The sequence below is a fragment of the Protopterus annectens genome, chromosome 14.part0 (assembly GCF_019279795.1).
Source record: "Protopterus annectens isolate FY-2018-M chromosome 14.part0, PAN1.0, whole genome shotgun sequence".
Lineage (NCBI taxonomy): Eukaryota > Metazoa > Chordata > Ceratodontiformes > Protopteridae > Protopterus > Protopterus annectens.
In genome coordinates, this window is record NC_056748.1 from 660,456,669 (window position 1) to 660,471,463 (window position 14,795).

The 14,795-nt window shown below is 36.0% G+C and overlaps 1 protein-coding gene across 1 annotated transcript in view; it reads right to left on the minus strand.

Annotated features, from left to right (window-relative positions):
* Nucleotides 1-268: 268 nt before the first annotated feature.
* Nucleotides 269-14,795, minus strand: part of LOC122789164 (tumor necrosis factor receptor superfamily member 6-like) — a 145,278-nt gene continuing 130,751 nt past the window's right edge. The window contains exon 5 of the mRNA XM_044056408.1: nt 269-2,064. Coding sequence (XP_043912343.1) covers nt 1,739-2,064 — 326 coding nt within the window. The 3' untranslated portion in view covers nt 269-1,738. The remainder of the gene's footprint in view (nt 2,065-14,795) is intronic.

Genomic DNA, 14,795 nt, shown 5'->3' on the forward strand with positions numbered 1-14,795 from the left:
GCTTTTTTCCTGCATTTTCTAAGCTAAGGGTTGCTACTGGATTAACACAAATTCTGCAAATTAGGCTATACGGCAAAATGAAAAAAATGTTCATGCAGCTTCTAATGGCTGCAAAACAATTATCAGTAAAAGGTCAGTCAGGCTTCAGTAGTTTAAATAAAATTAACTCTGTACTTAGTATTTGCAGAAGAGAAGTGAAATATAGGTTAAACACCAGTGTAGGCAAAAGGTCTTAGAAAAAATGGAGAGACACGAGGCAGAAATGCTGTTGGTTTGAGAGGTTTAATTCCAAGTGTCAAGATCTTCCATCATGACTTATGTCTTCATGCAACTCTGCTTACTTAAAAGTATACTACAAATATTGTTCAATAGTCAGAACTTTGTATAAATACTGCAAAATATTAATTGGTAGTATTTAACCAATTGTTAATGCAATCTTTTAAAGTGTTTACCAGATGGATTTAGGAGTTATAAATATTAAGTTTCCTGTGCCACTGAATACTATTATCTTGCTGAAAGACAATTTGCTGAGATTCTGCAACTTTTTATATGAACTTCAATAATGAAACAATAAAAAACACTTACTTTATTAACTGTTTCTCAAATTAGTTTTCTTTACATAGGGAGATTACTCACTTTATATAATTAGCTCCATTATTTGACACAAAATATTCCATATCAAATATAATCTCTTCATTTTCGACTATTTAAATTGAACAATCCCTGAACATTTTCAGTTTATTGCACTGAGAGATTACAGCACATGCAAATATTGTTTCACTCTTGCATGGAGTTTCCCTTTTTCTCCACAGCTGAGTTAGTACACTTAAAGGAGTACAGGGTTACATTGGCTGTTAAAAATGTTTAAATATGACTGTACTCACAGGGTCAGTACGTGCATGTTTCAAGAAGTCTGACTCAAGTTTATTACTGCTGGACTGTGCATCAACTTCTTACAGAGAGATTTCTTTATACACTAACCCCCTTTTTTTTTAATCATTTTCCCAGAACTCAAGGTATGGAGTTCTCATCACAAAGCAATGACGTATTACTGACACCTGAGATTATAAACAGTCACACGACAAATAGACTGTCCTAAGACCAGCATTCTACATATACATATAAACATACACTTTTTCATTAACAGGAGTGGATGGCTCACTGAAAAGATCCAGAGTGCTTTGCCATCTGGATTATTATTATTCAGACTTTTAGAATATTTTAGAATAACTTTCAAAAATAACCTTCTCAGCACATCGTCGGAGGTGGTGCCTTACTCTAGAAGATAAAAGTGAAAAGCCACTTGGCATCCAGTGTTTTGTAACTCTGCACCTGGAAATGCAACTTGGTGGTATATCGAAGTTGCATTAGCAAAACATACAACTCCCAAAGAATGACCTGAATAGACATTACATTGGGGGGGATGCCAGAGTGTCCAGACTGAAAGTGGAAGTACATGTGTTTATTGAACCATATCTGGCTAAAATTAAAAAAATAAATGCCACAATACTAGTAATACTTGTTATACATTACAGATATGCAGTAGTATAAAAAGCATTTCACCAAAGCATACTTTGTTCACCAACAAAAAACAGAAGTCAAGTTTGAAAAAAGTACGACCAACACACACAAACTAGTCTTCACTGTATGTTACCTTAAACCTCCTGATGTGGAAATCATTATAATTTGCACATTTTGTGTAACACACAAAGTAAACATTTTATTGAAGTTTATGAACTTATGATTCGTTATGAATCTGTTCTAGAGTTTCTTTTTCTTTTCTTTTTTGATTAATGTCGGACTTTATATGTTCAATGATTGTATCAGCAGCCCTGTTACAATTCATTTTTCTGAGTCCGTTGCTCAAAGTGAAAAGTGGTCCCTTTTTTCTTTGCTTCTGGTACCAACTGTGCATAAGCTGGTAATCTTGTTCTTGAATGTGATTAGGATAGCTTCCTATTATTCGCTGTACTTCTATTTCCGTCAGTCCATTTTCTCGCACAAACCTCTTTATGTCTTCAATATGATCCACAATATAATGCAGGTAAGGATGTAGGTCAATGTCTATAGGAATAAAGTTTGTAGACAGACAATTAATGTTAACTACAAGGAATTAAGCAATGTTTCTCCTTCTACTTAAGGATTTTAACCACTTCCACTATAATGCTGTTGTCACTTTACACTAAACAGCATGCATTAGGTTAAACTGATCAGTATTTAACTGGCACATGGCAAACTACTGAACACTTTTATGATCAATACAGCTGCATATTAAATTTCTTTCAAACATGTTTTTACGTTAATGCTAACCACTATGGAATTCTGAATAAAAATAAAGTGTCCTCTTAACTATTTCGTAATTAAGGAAATTATATCCTCACTGTTCTCAGCAGTGGGACTAACAACAATAATTCTGGCTGGAGTCAAAACTTTCAAAGATTTTAAAAGATCAGCTTATATGCAATTACGTGTAATTTTATATGCATAACAGAAAAAAAATCATATAATGCATGATTAAGCTAACAGCAGCTTCAACATCACTTGTGCATTTTAGTAACAGCATTAGAAAGTGAAGTCAACCTAAAAAGAGCTACCATAGAAAACGAAAGTCATTCAAAAAAAAGACTTACTTTTAATGCCTAAATGTCAAAGAATAATTCACATGCCAGTGATCTTTTAGCCCAATGCTACTCTGAATTCAGATACAAGAAATTTAATTACTTCATTAAGAGAATCTTATGTGGTGATACAGTGCTGCAGGAGTTTTACATAGAATATTATAAAGTATGGCTTGACATATGGGGCGGTAGTCATAGTAATTACTCTTTATTGTGGTGGATATTTGCACAGGTTGTGTACAATCACAGTGGCTATCTGCACAGGCTGTGCACAAACATAAATCGGACATGATTCAGAAACGCAAGTTTCCCTGATGTGAATCAGTTAGAACATGACTGAGAAAAGTATTAAGCAAAAGATGGAATAATGATATGCAAACAAGGAATGCGTGAAAAAATCTGCAACATTCTTATGTAAATGAGTGTGACTTCCCATGTTTTGTGATTCACAGTTGCTTTTTGATACGTATCTGTGCCTTATACAAATGGGTTATAAAAAGCAAATCTGTACCTTCTCCATCTATTCTGCAATCTGTGAAGATGCTCAGTTTCACTGCAAGACTTGCTGCTGCTGTTCTTTCTTTTTTTTTTTTGTATTTATTTTGTATTATGTGTGTGTGATCTGTTTGGTGCAGAATAGTCTTGTGACGAACATACCATGTGAAGTCACACACCCCAATGTTTGCAAAGTGACTTCAAGGTATGTATTTTTTTATTCTTTATTGACTATGTTTCCCCACAAGATCAGCACCCTCCTTTTACAGGGTAGCCCAAGGCAGCATTCATACTGAATAGGAGAAATCTGGCCAGGGCACTTCCCCTACTTGTAGCATAGTGAGAAGATATTATGCTTCAATTTTCTAGTTTCTGTTCCAGGCACAGAGGCAGCCCAGAGAGACTCGAGGAGCTATGGCAAGTGAAAATAAGCATGAGGAGTTATAAAATTTGGAACTGATAGAATTGCTACCAGTAATGGAAGAAAGTGAGCGGAGACTGCAGGAATCATTTATACTGGAGGGTAGGTGTCTCTGTAGAGGATAAGCAGGTAGACTCAGAGGAGGTATGTCAGCAGAAGCTGTTTGAAGAAGAAACGGAGAGTCAAAAGGAATGCATTATTACAAGCTTCCAGTCCAAAGGGTTGCAGGATGATTATTTGGAGCAGATGATTAATCAAAGTGAGGTGGTAAACAATGCAGTAGTATAGTGGAGTGAAACAATGGAGGAAAATACAAGAAGATGGGATAGAAAGTGAATCAGATGTGAAGACATATGCACAAACTGTGAAAGGGGGAAAAAACAAAGGAGGAAATGAAGGATATGAAGAGAAGGTATACTGTTCGAATAAGCAGCAAAAAAGAGAAAGGCTCAGACAAGAATGAAGTCTGGGACTCCTTGATTGTACACAAAACAAAAAGAACTTGTAACCAAAACCCAAAATAGGCAGCAAGCTGTAGAATTCCAACCAGTTTATTGTTAGCGCTTTCATTCAGAAATACATGAACTTCTTCAGACAAAGAAACCCCAAAAATCCTCAGTTAAAATAGTGCCATCAATTAAAATGAAATAATTAATTGTAAAGCAAATTAACAGTTTAAGAAATTTAAAGAGCCAGTATTATACTAAATAAAGTATATGTAGGAATAGATATAATACTTACTTTAAAATCAGCAACTGTTTTAAAACCACAACACATTGATCTTGTTACTTATTTCCTTGTATGTCTAAGTCTTATTAAATACTAGATAATTTAAACGGATCAAACAAGTGGAAGTGTAAAAATCAAGTAAAAAATATGACCTCTTTTTGGAAATCACTTTGTTTTTCATATAGAAAGAAAGCTTATTTGATTAATACTATGATACTATGTAGGACTGCGTATATGGTAAATGTTTATATGGTCCCAATAAGATATGAAAAGTAATTGGTGAATATATTATTTTCTTTTATGTGGGGTTCAAGGTTGAATCTGGTTAAGAGAGGAATTTTGTACATGAAAAAAGAAGTGGGATTGGGACTAATTAATTAAATTGTGTCTGCAGTATCAACACATGTATACAGAGCATTGAAATGTTATATAAAAGAAAAAACATTTGACAGATATTAAATACGTGTCAGTCTTTCTGGAAGAAAGTGGAGACAGGTAAAAAGTTTAAAGAAAATAAAAATGGAGAGATAGAAGACTATCAAAATAATATAAGGAAACTAAAAATGAATAAGATTGAGAAAGATAGAAAAGAATGGCATCAGAGTATTATGAACATTTTTTTCTATTTTATTGATCCATGGAAAGCGTTAGAAACTGGGAAAAAGAATGCAATAATGATGAGTTTTAAATGGTATAAAAAGATTCATGAATGTAATGATTTTCTATGGAGATTGTCTATAAGAAAGATACTGGTTAAGGCAAAAATGCCTTACAAAAGTAAGCAAAATACAGTACGTCATTAATGTGGAGAGTATGAAACAGAACATGTTTTTCTGAAATTTATGATAGTTAACAATTATGGAATAAAGTATTTAAATTTAACCATTAAAGAAATTACAAAAGTGGAACAGCTGAATGTGGATATGATTGAATTTGGTTTTTATGTTGTAAAAAAAACTAAGAAAAAGTAAAGAAAATCGCTAGAATAATATTCTATACTTCACGGACAATATGAACTGAAAGAATAAATTAAATTAAGTTCAATGGAAAATGGGTTTTGGCAAATATTTTGGAAAAAATGCGATTCTGGTTGTGGAAAAAGGGGCGGGGGAAGTGACTAAAATGTAATGTATAAAATGTGAAAAGTTTGTAAACATTCGTAAATAATGTAATAAGTATTGTATATAAGATATGTAGTTCAATAAAAAAACTCTACACTTTCCGAGCACTAGGTGGTGCCAGATGGCTGCCACTGGAGCGTGGAGAATTGCAAGAAGGAAGATGAACGGAGACAGCATGCTAATAGTGGAATGTTGCAGTATGCTGAAATATCACAAAAAAAGTCTCTAAGACAGGAGATTTTTATTAAATATTTGGAGGAAGGCAGTCTGGAAAATCCTATGCTCATGGAAGTGATGGATTGAGATAAGCTAAATGTTGATGAGGAAGTCAGCTGGAGTACTATGACAGACTGCATGTCTAGAGAGGTAACAGCAGAAGTGCTGTCAAATGAAATTAGGAAAAACAGCTGGATTACCAGAAGGTGCTGACACAGCAGTCTGGTGACATGCTTGGCAAGTGGAGCAATTGGTTTCAAAAATATATCTCTACAACAGGGTGTGGTTGTGAGTAGTAAGAAATGTCTTGCATATGCAAAAATGGTAAACAAAGAAATGAAAGAAGATATGACTGAAGCTGAAAGAAGACAAGAAGTGATGCAAGGACAACAAAATCAGAAGATAAGACCAGTGCTATCAATCAAAATAAACAGGTATGAAATTATGGTCGTATTCTTTTACTTTTGGAGTTTAAGTACAGGACATAACAGCATTAATACACTTATAACATTTATTACTGAAGTTGAGACAAAAAGCTCATTTGCACTATGGAATGATTCATTTTTATTTTTTTAGAATTTGGGACTGCTGTTAAGGAAGAAAATAAATGTAAACTTCAGATCATCTGACACAAAGGAACTTGAGTTAGATTTTTGTGTCTAATAAGTTGCATGGGACTAAAGCAATTTATTATGACAGAAATGTCTAGATTGAGGAGGTGTACAGTTAAAACCGGGCGTGTATGAAGGTAAAATGCAGCATATTTCAAATGCTTTAACTATCTACTGGGGTCAAGTTAAAGCATTTTTGTGGTGATAAGAAGTACTTAGTGCAAGACTATAATAGAAGATGAAGTGGTCAATGTGGGGAAAGGGACATACTGCAAAACTACTGTAGGCCTAATAGTAGAAATTACAATAACTTCAGACATTTTTGGTAAGACTGTCCTTTATTACAAAAGGAAATGTTACAAGAAAGAAATATTTCAGAAGAAATTAAATCCGATGATAATACAATCGAAGATACTGGTGGAGAACATACTATGGGGAGATAACAGAAGAATAAAATGTAACCAATATGGGGAAGGATAATGGGAATGAGGTAGGAAATGTTTTACAAAGGGAAACGTATTACAGTGCAAAAACAAAAACAGATATGCAGCGCTAGTAAGTGAAGAAGAAGAAGAATTTGAGACAAGAGAAGAAGAAAATGATAAATCATTTGGAAGGGGTGCAGAGAAGGAAAAGAAAAGCAAAAACTGGAAATAAAGACTTGCAAAAAGAAACGGGATGGAATAGGAATGTTAGCACCAAATGGAAATTGTTTAAAATGACATTAGCAGTATGGTGTTGCAGTGACTGAATGGTGTAAAAAAATAAATATCCATGTTAAATGTTTAAAGATAGATGAGATGTGTGAAGGAAGCAAAAAGGAAAACAACTGATGCAATATTGGGTACAACTTTATAAGGTCCATGAAGAGTGATGTGTGTTCAGGAATAGGACTTCTTTTAAGAGGAGAGATAAAGAAACAGAATGGGATAGTATTTTGTGAGAAGGAAAAAGGAGACATACAAAGATAGATCAATATGAAGGAAAGGAAAAAGATTTCTGAAGAACTTACAACCTTTGTCCCATAAAATATGTTGATTATTATGCTGGGAGATTATGATTACAATATGAGGATGGAAAAGGGAAAAATAACATAATATATTAAAATAGTAATAATTGTAATATCTGGAAGGTTCTAATAACAAAAAAAAATACAGAATGGATATTAACTAAACTGAAACAGATTATGTGGTGTATTCAAAAGGTATGAAAAATAGGTAGGGTAGAAATAGCTCAGGTTTCAGATCACAGAGCATTATGAGCTACAATAGGGGAAGACAGAGAAGTAATAAAAGATAAGAAAGGAATTAAAAAGACTGAAAGGAGAGATTGCTAAAAGAGGTTAGATGAAATCGGAAAATAAGATTTTATCGGAACAATGAGAGTACATTATGAAAACTGGACAGATTGGTGGACTGCTTAGAGAGAAAATACAAGAAAATATTTCTGATTGCACAAAAGAGTGCATCAATGGAATAGAAGATAATATAATGAAATCCTAGAGAGACATGAAAAAGAAACAGAACATAATGGTGGTAGAAAAAGAGAAGTTGAAACACCTATTTGTTTAGACAAAGATTTTTTTAAAAGAAAAGAGGAGGTTTTACCATTTTTTTTTGGGGGGGGATAAGAAAGAGCACAAGTAGTAGTACCAGCAGTGGAAGTATAAAAAGATATCAGAAAATAAAATGTCTCTAGAAAGAAGATTACTATGGAAGAAATGAAATATGGACGGAAATATTCTGAGTAGGAATAGAGGGGATCAGATTAGATTACGGATATTATAAAGAAATTAATGAATGAAAGCATAAGTAAATATTCTGTAAAACATTAAATGAATAGAGAAAGGAATTAAAATTAATAATTATGTGGTGGACTAATTACATCTATATGGAAAAAAAGATGAAAGAAAAGATATGAAAACTTGGAGACTGATAAAACAGGGAAATACAGATTATGAAAGCAATATAAAAAAAAATGCAGAAGGTTATGGGTGAAGGTATAGGAGAAAATGTTTTCAGAGTCAAGGGGGAGAAAGGTGAAGAAAATGTTAAAAATAGGCTAAAGTAGTAAAACATATGATTTTGTAAGAAAATAAGGAAGCAAGGCCAGTGACATTATGTGGCAAAAGTATTTGACAACATTAGTTATGAGGTGGTATGGAGTATTCTAAAGACATATGGGATAGCAGAAAAAATGATTATAAAAATATGTTATGAAATCTCATGCTTGAAAGTTATGCTAAATGGATGGATGGGAGAAAGTATAATAAAACAGGAGAGGAGTTAAACAAGAATGTTTGTTAAGTATGTATCTGTGCTGGTAATGAATGTAACAGTTCAAACATATAAGTGTATAATGAAAGAAGCAAAATGAGAGATGGGAAAAAGTCATAATACTGACTTTGTCTATCATATACGGATGATTTAATGACCGTGTCAAAACAAGATAAAGACAAGTAAAATGGGATACATGTGGAGGAATTATTAAATAAAACTGAGTTACTTCAAATAACGCAAAAAGCAAAGGGTTTGGTAAAACTAAGTTGGATATATTAAACTAAGAAGGAAAAGATACATTAACAGTGAAATCTGGAGATTTCGAGAATGCAATAGAACGGTGGAAAATGTTGGAAGAAGAAAAAATGCTAACCTTGTGGATAAGTTTTAATCTGTCATTTAACAAAAAAGTGTATATGTTAAATACATACATTACAAAAACTAGCATATATGGGCTGTGTACATGTTTCCAATAGAGAAATAGATGTTAGAAATATTTAATTTTATTTGGGGATCAAGACTGAATTCAGTGAATAGAGGGGTGATAAAAAAGTATGTTTGAAATTAAAAAAAATCCTACAGTGTACTTAGCATTCACACAATTTTTTTTCTGGCTAATAAAGAAGGTGAAAAGAGAAAGAACTGCAAATGATGGGAAAATGTTATATTTAAAGCATGAAAAAAATATGGAAATATGAAAGCAAATGACTGGAAAAGTGTATATGTAAAACATGAAAAATATGGAAATATGAAGGAGGGTAAAAAAGAAGTAAACAAGAAAATATGAAAGGAAAATAATATGAACATAAAATAACACTGTGGAAGGTGAAAATTAATGACAATAGAACATTATAGTATAACATCATTATTGTGAAATACTATATGGTATATCCTTGGAAGTAACTAAAAGGATATGTAAAACATGATGCAAAGACTTGAAGGAAAAGGGTTGAGAATTTTTATGAAGCGGGTGGTTTCCAGGGGAGGATTTTGTTGAAAAAGTTACCAGAATAAAAGTGATAGGCAACATAAGGTACTGTAAGAAAGAAAATGAGGTGAATGTAATGAAGTAGAAACAACATTGTTTTTAGAATATAAAAATGAAGCATTTTGGAAAAGTTTCAAAACAGAATAAAAACATTTAAAAGATTTACAAATATAACAATGGACATGATGTATTGAAAATATGAAAAAAGTACAGTTATGCAAGTAAACACTACATAATAGTAGATGTTCAAATTCTAACTGCTGAAGTAGCCTTACCCATAAGGGTAATATCCTGATAAAGATGCAACAGCTGTCCAGATTCTAAAGTTTAAGGGCCTCTTCTACACACACAAACCATTAGTCAGCTTGAGCTGAACTGAATAAAAGAGTTGTTTGGGTGTCAAATCCTTCAGAGCTTTCATGCCAACACAGAGATGGAGGCTAAAGCCCTGAAAAGGCCAATGCTAGGAAAATCAAAATAATGGTCCACATGTAGTTAATAAAAATACACAAAAATAAGGATGATGGTGGGAGGGAGTGGTTACTGCAGCAGTGATCATTCGAACATCTACTGTTATGTTATACAACTGTACTATGTCCATCATTATGATCATGGCTGCAGTACCCTTAGCTATGTGGGTAGACTACCATAGTTTAGAGCGACTGGGAGGAGGAAGGCTGAGGATCCATGAATTCTTACAGAATGGTCCTAGCAAAGCCTACCTTAGACCTGAAGAATGAATCTAATGTATATTACTTTGTAAAACTATGCACATAAGAAAAAGTTGCAATGTCTATGAAACTTCTAGAAAACAACCTTACCCAAAAAGACACAGATGAAGCCAAGACCCTACTAGAATGAATCTTGACCCTCCCTGAAATTGCCTTGTTGTGGAGGGTATAACAAAGGGTAATAGCAAAAGACAACTACCTTTTTTCTTTCCTTCACAAGAAATTAATAACTGATTACAGTTCCTAAAGACTTTGTTCAGTTAAGATAGTACCTGAATTATCTGAGGACATCTAAGGTATCAGTTACCTTTCCTCCCAGTTTTTAGGATCTGGAAAGAAGACAGAGAGATGGATAGAGTGACTCAAAATAAATGCTGATACCACTGTAGGAATAAATGAATGATTAGGTCTCAGGAAAATCCTATCTTTATGGAAGATTTGACAGGCTTGTCCCACCGTAACAGCAGAGTTCAGAGTAATGAGCAACTCAGTCTTCCATGTTAAGAACCTCAACTCAGTCTGATGAGCTGGATCAAATGAAGAAAGAATTTGTTTTTTCTTAACACAAAATTAAGATCCCAAGGAGGAGATACCTATTTTCTAAGAGAATTAGTACACAACACCCCTTTCAAAAACATTTTTACATGAGAATGCTTTTCGAGAGGGGAATCCATGAGAAGACATTCTAAAATGGTTGATAAATGAACATTGACAGAGGGGTAAGATAGGCCAGGGGATAGCAACTCACACAAATATGGAACCAGATAAACATTAGTCCTGAAAGGGTACTGGTTCCCATCTTGGCATCAATTAGAAAACCTTGTCCATTTAGTAATATACAATTTCCTAGTAGCAGGTTTTCTTGTCTCTTTTAATACCTGCTGCACATCCTCACAAAATAGGTGCCTAAAAGGTATTAATATTCTATCATCCAGGCAGGTAGTAGCAAAAATTTGAGGTCAGACTGTATCAAACCCAGCTTGTGGTAACTGCGCCTAGCCATTTCCAAAAGAAGTGAGGAGGTACATTTGTGCAAGAACTTACCATAACAGTAGATGATGCAGTATTCCAAACAAATGGGTCACCACTGCTGACATCCAGATGGTGTGCCAAAGCTTAATCTTCCTTGAACTCAGTGAAAACAGCTTGCAAGTGCAGGGTATAGAGGTGGACGTATGAGCACAGATCCTCAGACTACCTCCAAGCCAGTGGCCTGGAGACTCCTAAGAAATGACTGGTTAACTAGGACAGGCAAAGTAAGTAGTGGTAGAAGTCCCCTTGGTCCTGTTCCTATGGTCCTGCAGAAAGGGCAAAATCAGGAGTTATAAACAACAGAGAGGAAGGTGAGTGGGAAGGAATACTGAAACAGTGATCAAAAGGACATCTACTGTTACTTAATTACACAACTGTACTATGTCCTGAGTGAGATAACTGTTGTAGTATTCCAAACAGAAAGGTGATTCAAAGAGCTGAAAGGAATGGAAGGGAAGTTGGCTAATGGAGTGAGGAACTATACAAGAGGCTAGAAAGGACTTGCCAGTTAAAGACAGATATGAATTTTGAAATGGCAACAGTTATGGTGCTTAGTGAAGGTGTGTACAGAGAACCAGGAGGCCACTTCCAGGATAGACACTGTATCGACCCCTTTGTATAAGGCCCCTCTGTGGGTGCCAGTACCCTGGTGGATTAAGATCGAGGGCAGGAAGGTAAGGATTTCCATGATGAGAACAACAAAAGGAGAAAGACTTTGAAATACAGCTTGCAATGGTTTGTTTAGACACAGGCTGACCAGGTTTGGAATCCATGAATGAGACAAATAGTTGGCCTGACTTACGAATGGGATTTCGTCTTGTCCAAAATACAACATCAGTTTTCTATGCACACCTAAGGAGTGCAGAATACCTTCTCCTGTGTTCAATGGGTTGGGAAAAACATAGGTAGGTTCATGGCCTTGCTGGGGGGACCTCTTATTCACTACTTTTGGAATGAAAGAAGGGTTAATTCCTCAGTGTTACCCTGTCCTTGTGAAAAAGAAGAAAGGATGGAATCACCATGTGTGCCTGTAGCTCTGAAACTTGCCTAGCAGAAATGAGAGCCAGTAGAAAAATTGTTTTCCAGGTGCAGAGTTTGAGATTAGCAACTAGTTCAAAAAGAGAAAGAGTGAGCTTTTCAGTACAAAGGTAAGAGTCCCAAGGAGGGGGTACTGACTTCCTTGGGTGGGGCCTTAGAGGAAGTACCTCTTTTAGGAATGGTTTGACATTGGGCCTGGACATGACAGGTGGTTTGAAAGGAAGACAGGCACAGGGATGACTGACAGGTGGGCTTTGATGGAGGAGTACATCAGACCTGTATTCATTAGTTTACACAAATACTTTAGGAATGAAGGCACCTGTGATTTAGTCGGGTCCAGTTTATTGCTATGACACCAGAAAGAAAATGTCCTCCATTTGGCTATGTAGGATTTTCGACTAGAGGGTCTCCTTGTCTCCTGCAGAAACCAAAGTGTATCTTCTGAAAAATTGTGCTTGAAAGGAATCAGAATCCTAACATCCATAGGCTTAGGTTTAGGGATGATAGGTATGGATGAAGCAGTAATCTCTTCTGCTGTGTGATGAGATCTGCCTTGTATGGTAGCTTGTGGTGACTGCCCTTGGTTAGACAGAAGAAAAGGAGGAACCAATGCAGTCTTGGCCAAAAGGGTTTCATCAGTAAGAGTTTCAGTCTTTCATCTTGTACCTTTAGTAATAACCCTGGAATTAGACATAACGAAGGGAAGGCATAAAGAAACTTGCCATTGGAGAGGGGGTTCTGGTGTTAAAGGAGGTGATCTGTTTGTTGCTCTCTGAGGCAAATAAGTGTCCGCTATCTCTGTAGGATGTCAAGGAAGACTCACCTGTTTAGGGTCCATTTGTGAGGGTCCTTGAGGGACCTGCTTAATAAGTCTGCCAGAAAATTGTCCTGTGATGGAATGTATAGGAATAGTAGGGACAACCTCTTCTGAATGGCTAGGTCCCAAGGATTCTGTTCTGGTCTGCACAGTTGGTATGATCTCATGCCCCGTAGTTTATGTGCCACATAACCATAGTGTTGTCTGTGAATACTTGAAGACGGCCTGATTTACAGATGTGAGAGAAAACATGAAGAGCTTGGATAAGGGCCCTCATCTCTTTAAGGTTAATGTGTTCTGTTTTAAGCCTGGGCTGCCACCTGCACTGAACTCAGCGGGTACCAGGCCAGCACCCCCCCTCCCCCCAAGCCTCATCCAAGGTGTATGCGTACATCTCCTTGTTGGAGTTTTTGGATTAAAGGGGATCCCTGGGTTGAGGTTCACCTTGTCTACCCACCATGAGAACTCCTTCCTGAGATGATGTATGGTGGGATCTCTGTATAAACAGAATAATAATGTCGAGACCATACAGTTTTTAGGTGCTACTGAATTTTCCTCACATACAACCTAAATTGAGCACTGAAATGGTTGCTGCCATGAATCAGAGAGCTCTTACAGGAGTTCCCTAGCAAAGCATCTGTCAAGAGACTAGAGGTTGTGAAAGCAACCTGCAGGGCTTAGCACCTTCTCCTGTGGCAAGTAGGTCCACATCCTCTTGGTGTCCAATCTGCAGCTCAGGAACACCAGGTCCTGAGTGGGCTGAAGGCTGGATTTTCTGTAGTTGACTGTGGACCCCAACTGCAAGAAAAGATTGTAGGTGTTACTGGGAATATTGCAGTAGGATCTGCAGCGAAGTAAGGGAAAATATGAATATTCCCTGAGATAGGCAAACAGCTACTACTACAGCTATGCACTTTGTGAATACTCTTGTGGCTGTTTAAAGGCCAAAAGGCAAAACAGTAAACTAAAAGGGAAATGAGCCATTACAGAACTGAGTAATCTCTTGCAGGAGGGGTGAATGGGAATATGCAGATACACACTCTTTAGATCTAAAGAGACTACCTAGGCCTGTGGAAGTACAAGAGGCAGTGCAGTCTGCAGGGAAAGCATTTTAAAGGTTGGAAACTTTAGAAAAGTGTTTAGCAGAGATAGATCCAGTATAGATCTCCATTGCCTATTCCCGGAACTAGGAACAGTCTGGAGTAGAAACTTTGGGCCTGTAGTTCCTGGAGTATAGACAGAAGTTGAAGTTGTTTGTGGGGTGAGGGGTATACTGCTCAAAGTGAAGTAAAGGCATAACCCTTTTTTATGATAGAAAGCACCTACTGGTCAGTGATAGTCTTATTCTAGTTTGAGAATGACTGAGCTAATCTTTGGAAAGAGGGAAGACAGGGGCAAGAGAGGACCAAGGGGTGGGGCTGGGAGATTTAAAAGATAGTCACAGTGATCTGTCCTTGAAGGGAGGCCTCCCAGATATGGTCCCTTTGTGATTTCTCTGCAAATTTTTTTCTAGGTACCTTCTTGGAGTTTCTTAGAGGTTCTACAGATAAGCAGAATCTGTCTGCAGTCTTTCATAGTTTTGTCTTGATCTTGAAGAGTTTTAAATAAGCTGTCCGCATGTGGGCTAAAGAGAAGACTCCGGTCTAAAGAAGAATCAATATGTTTGGCTTTGAAATCCTCTGGTGTGGGTTGACTAAAA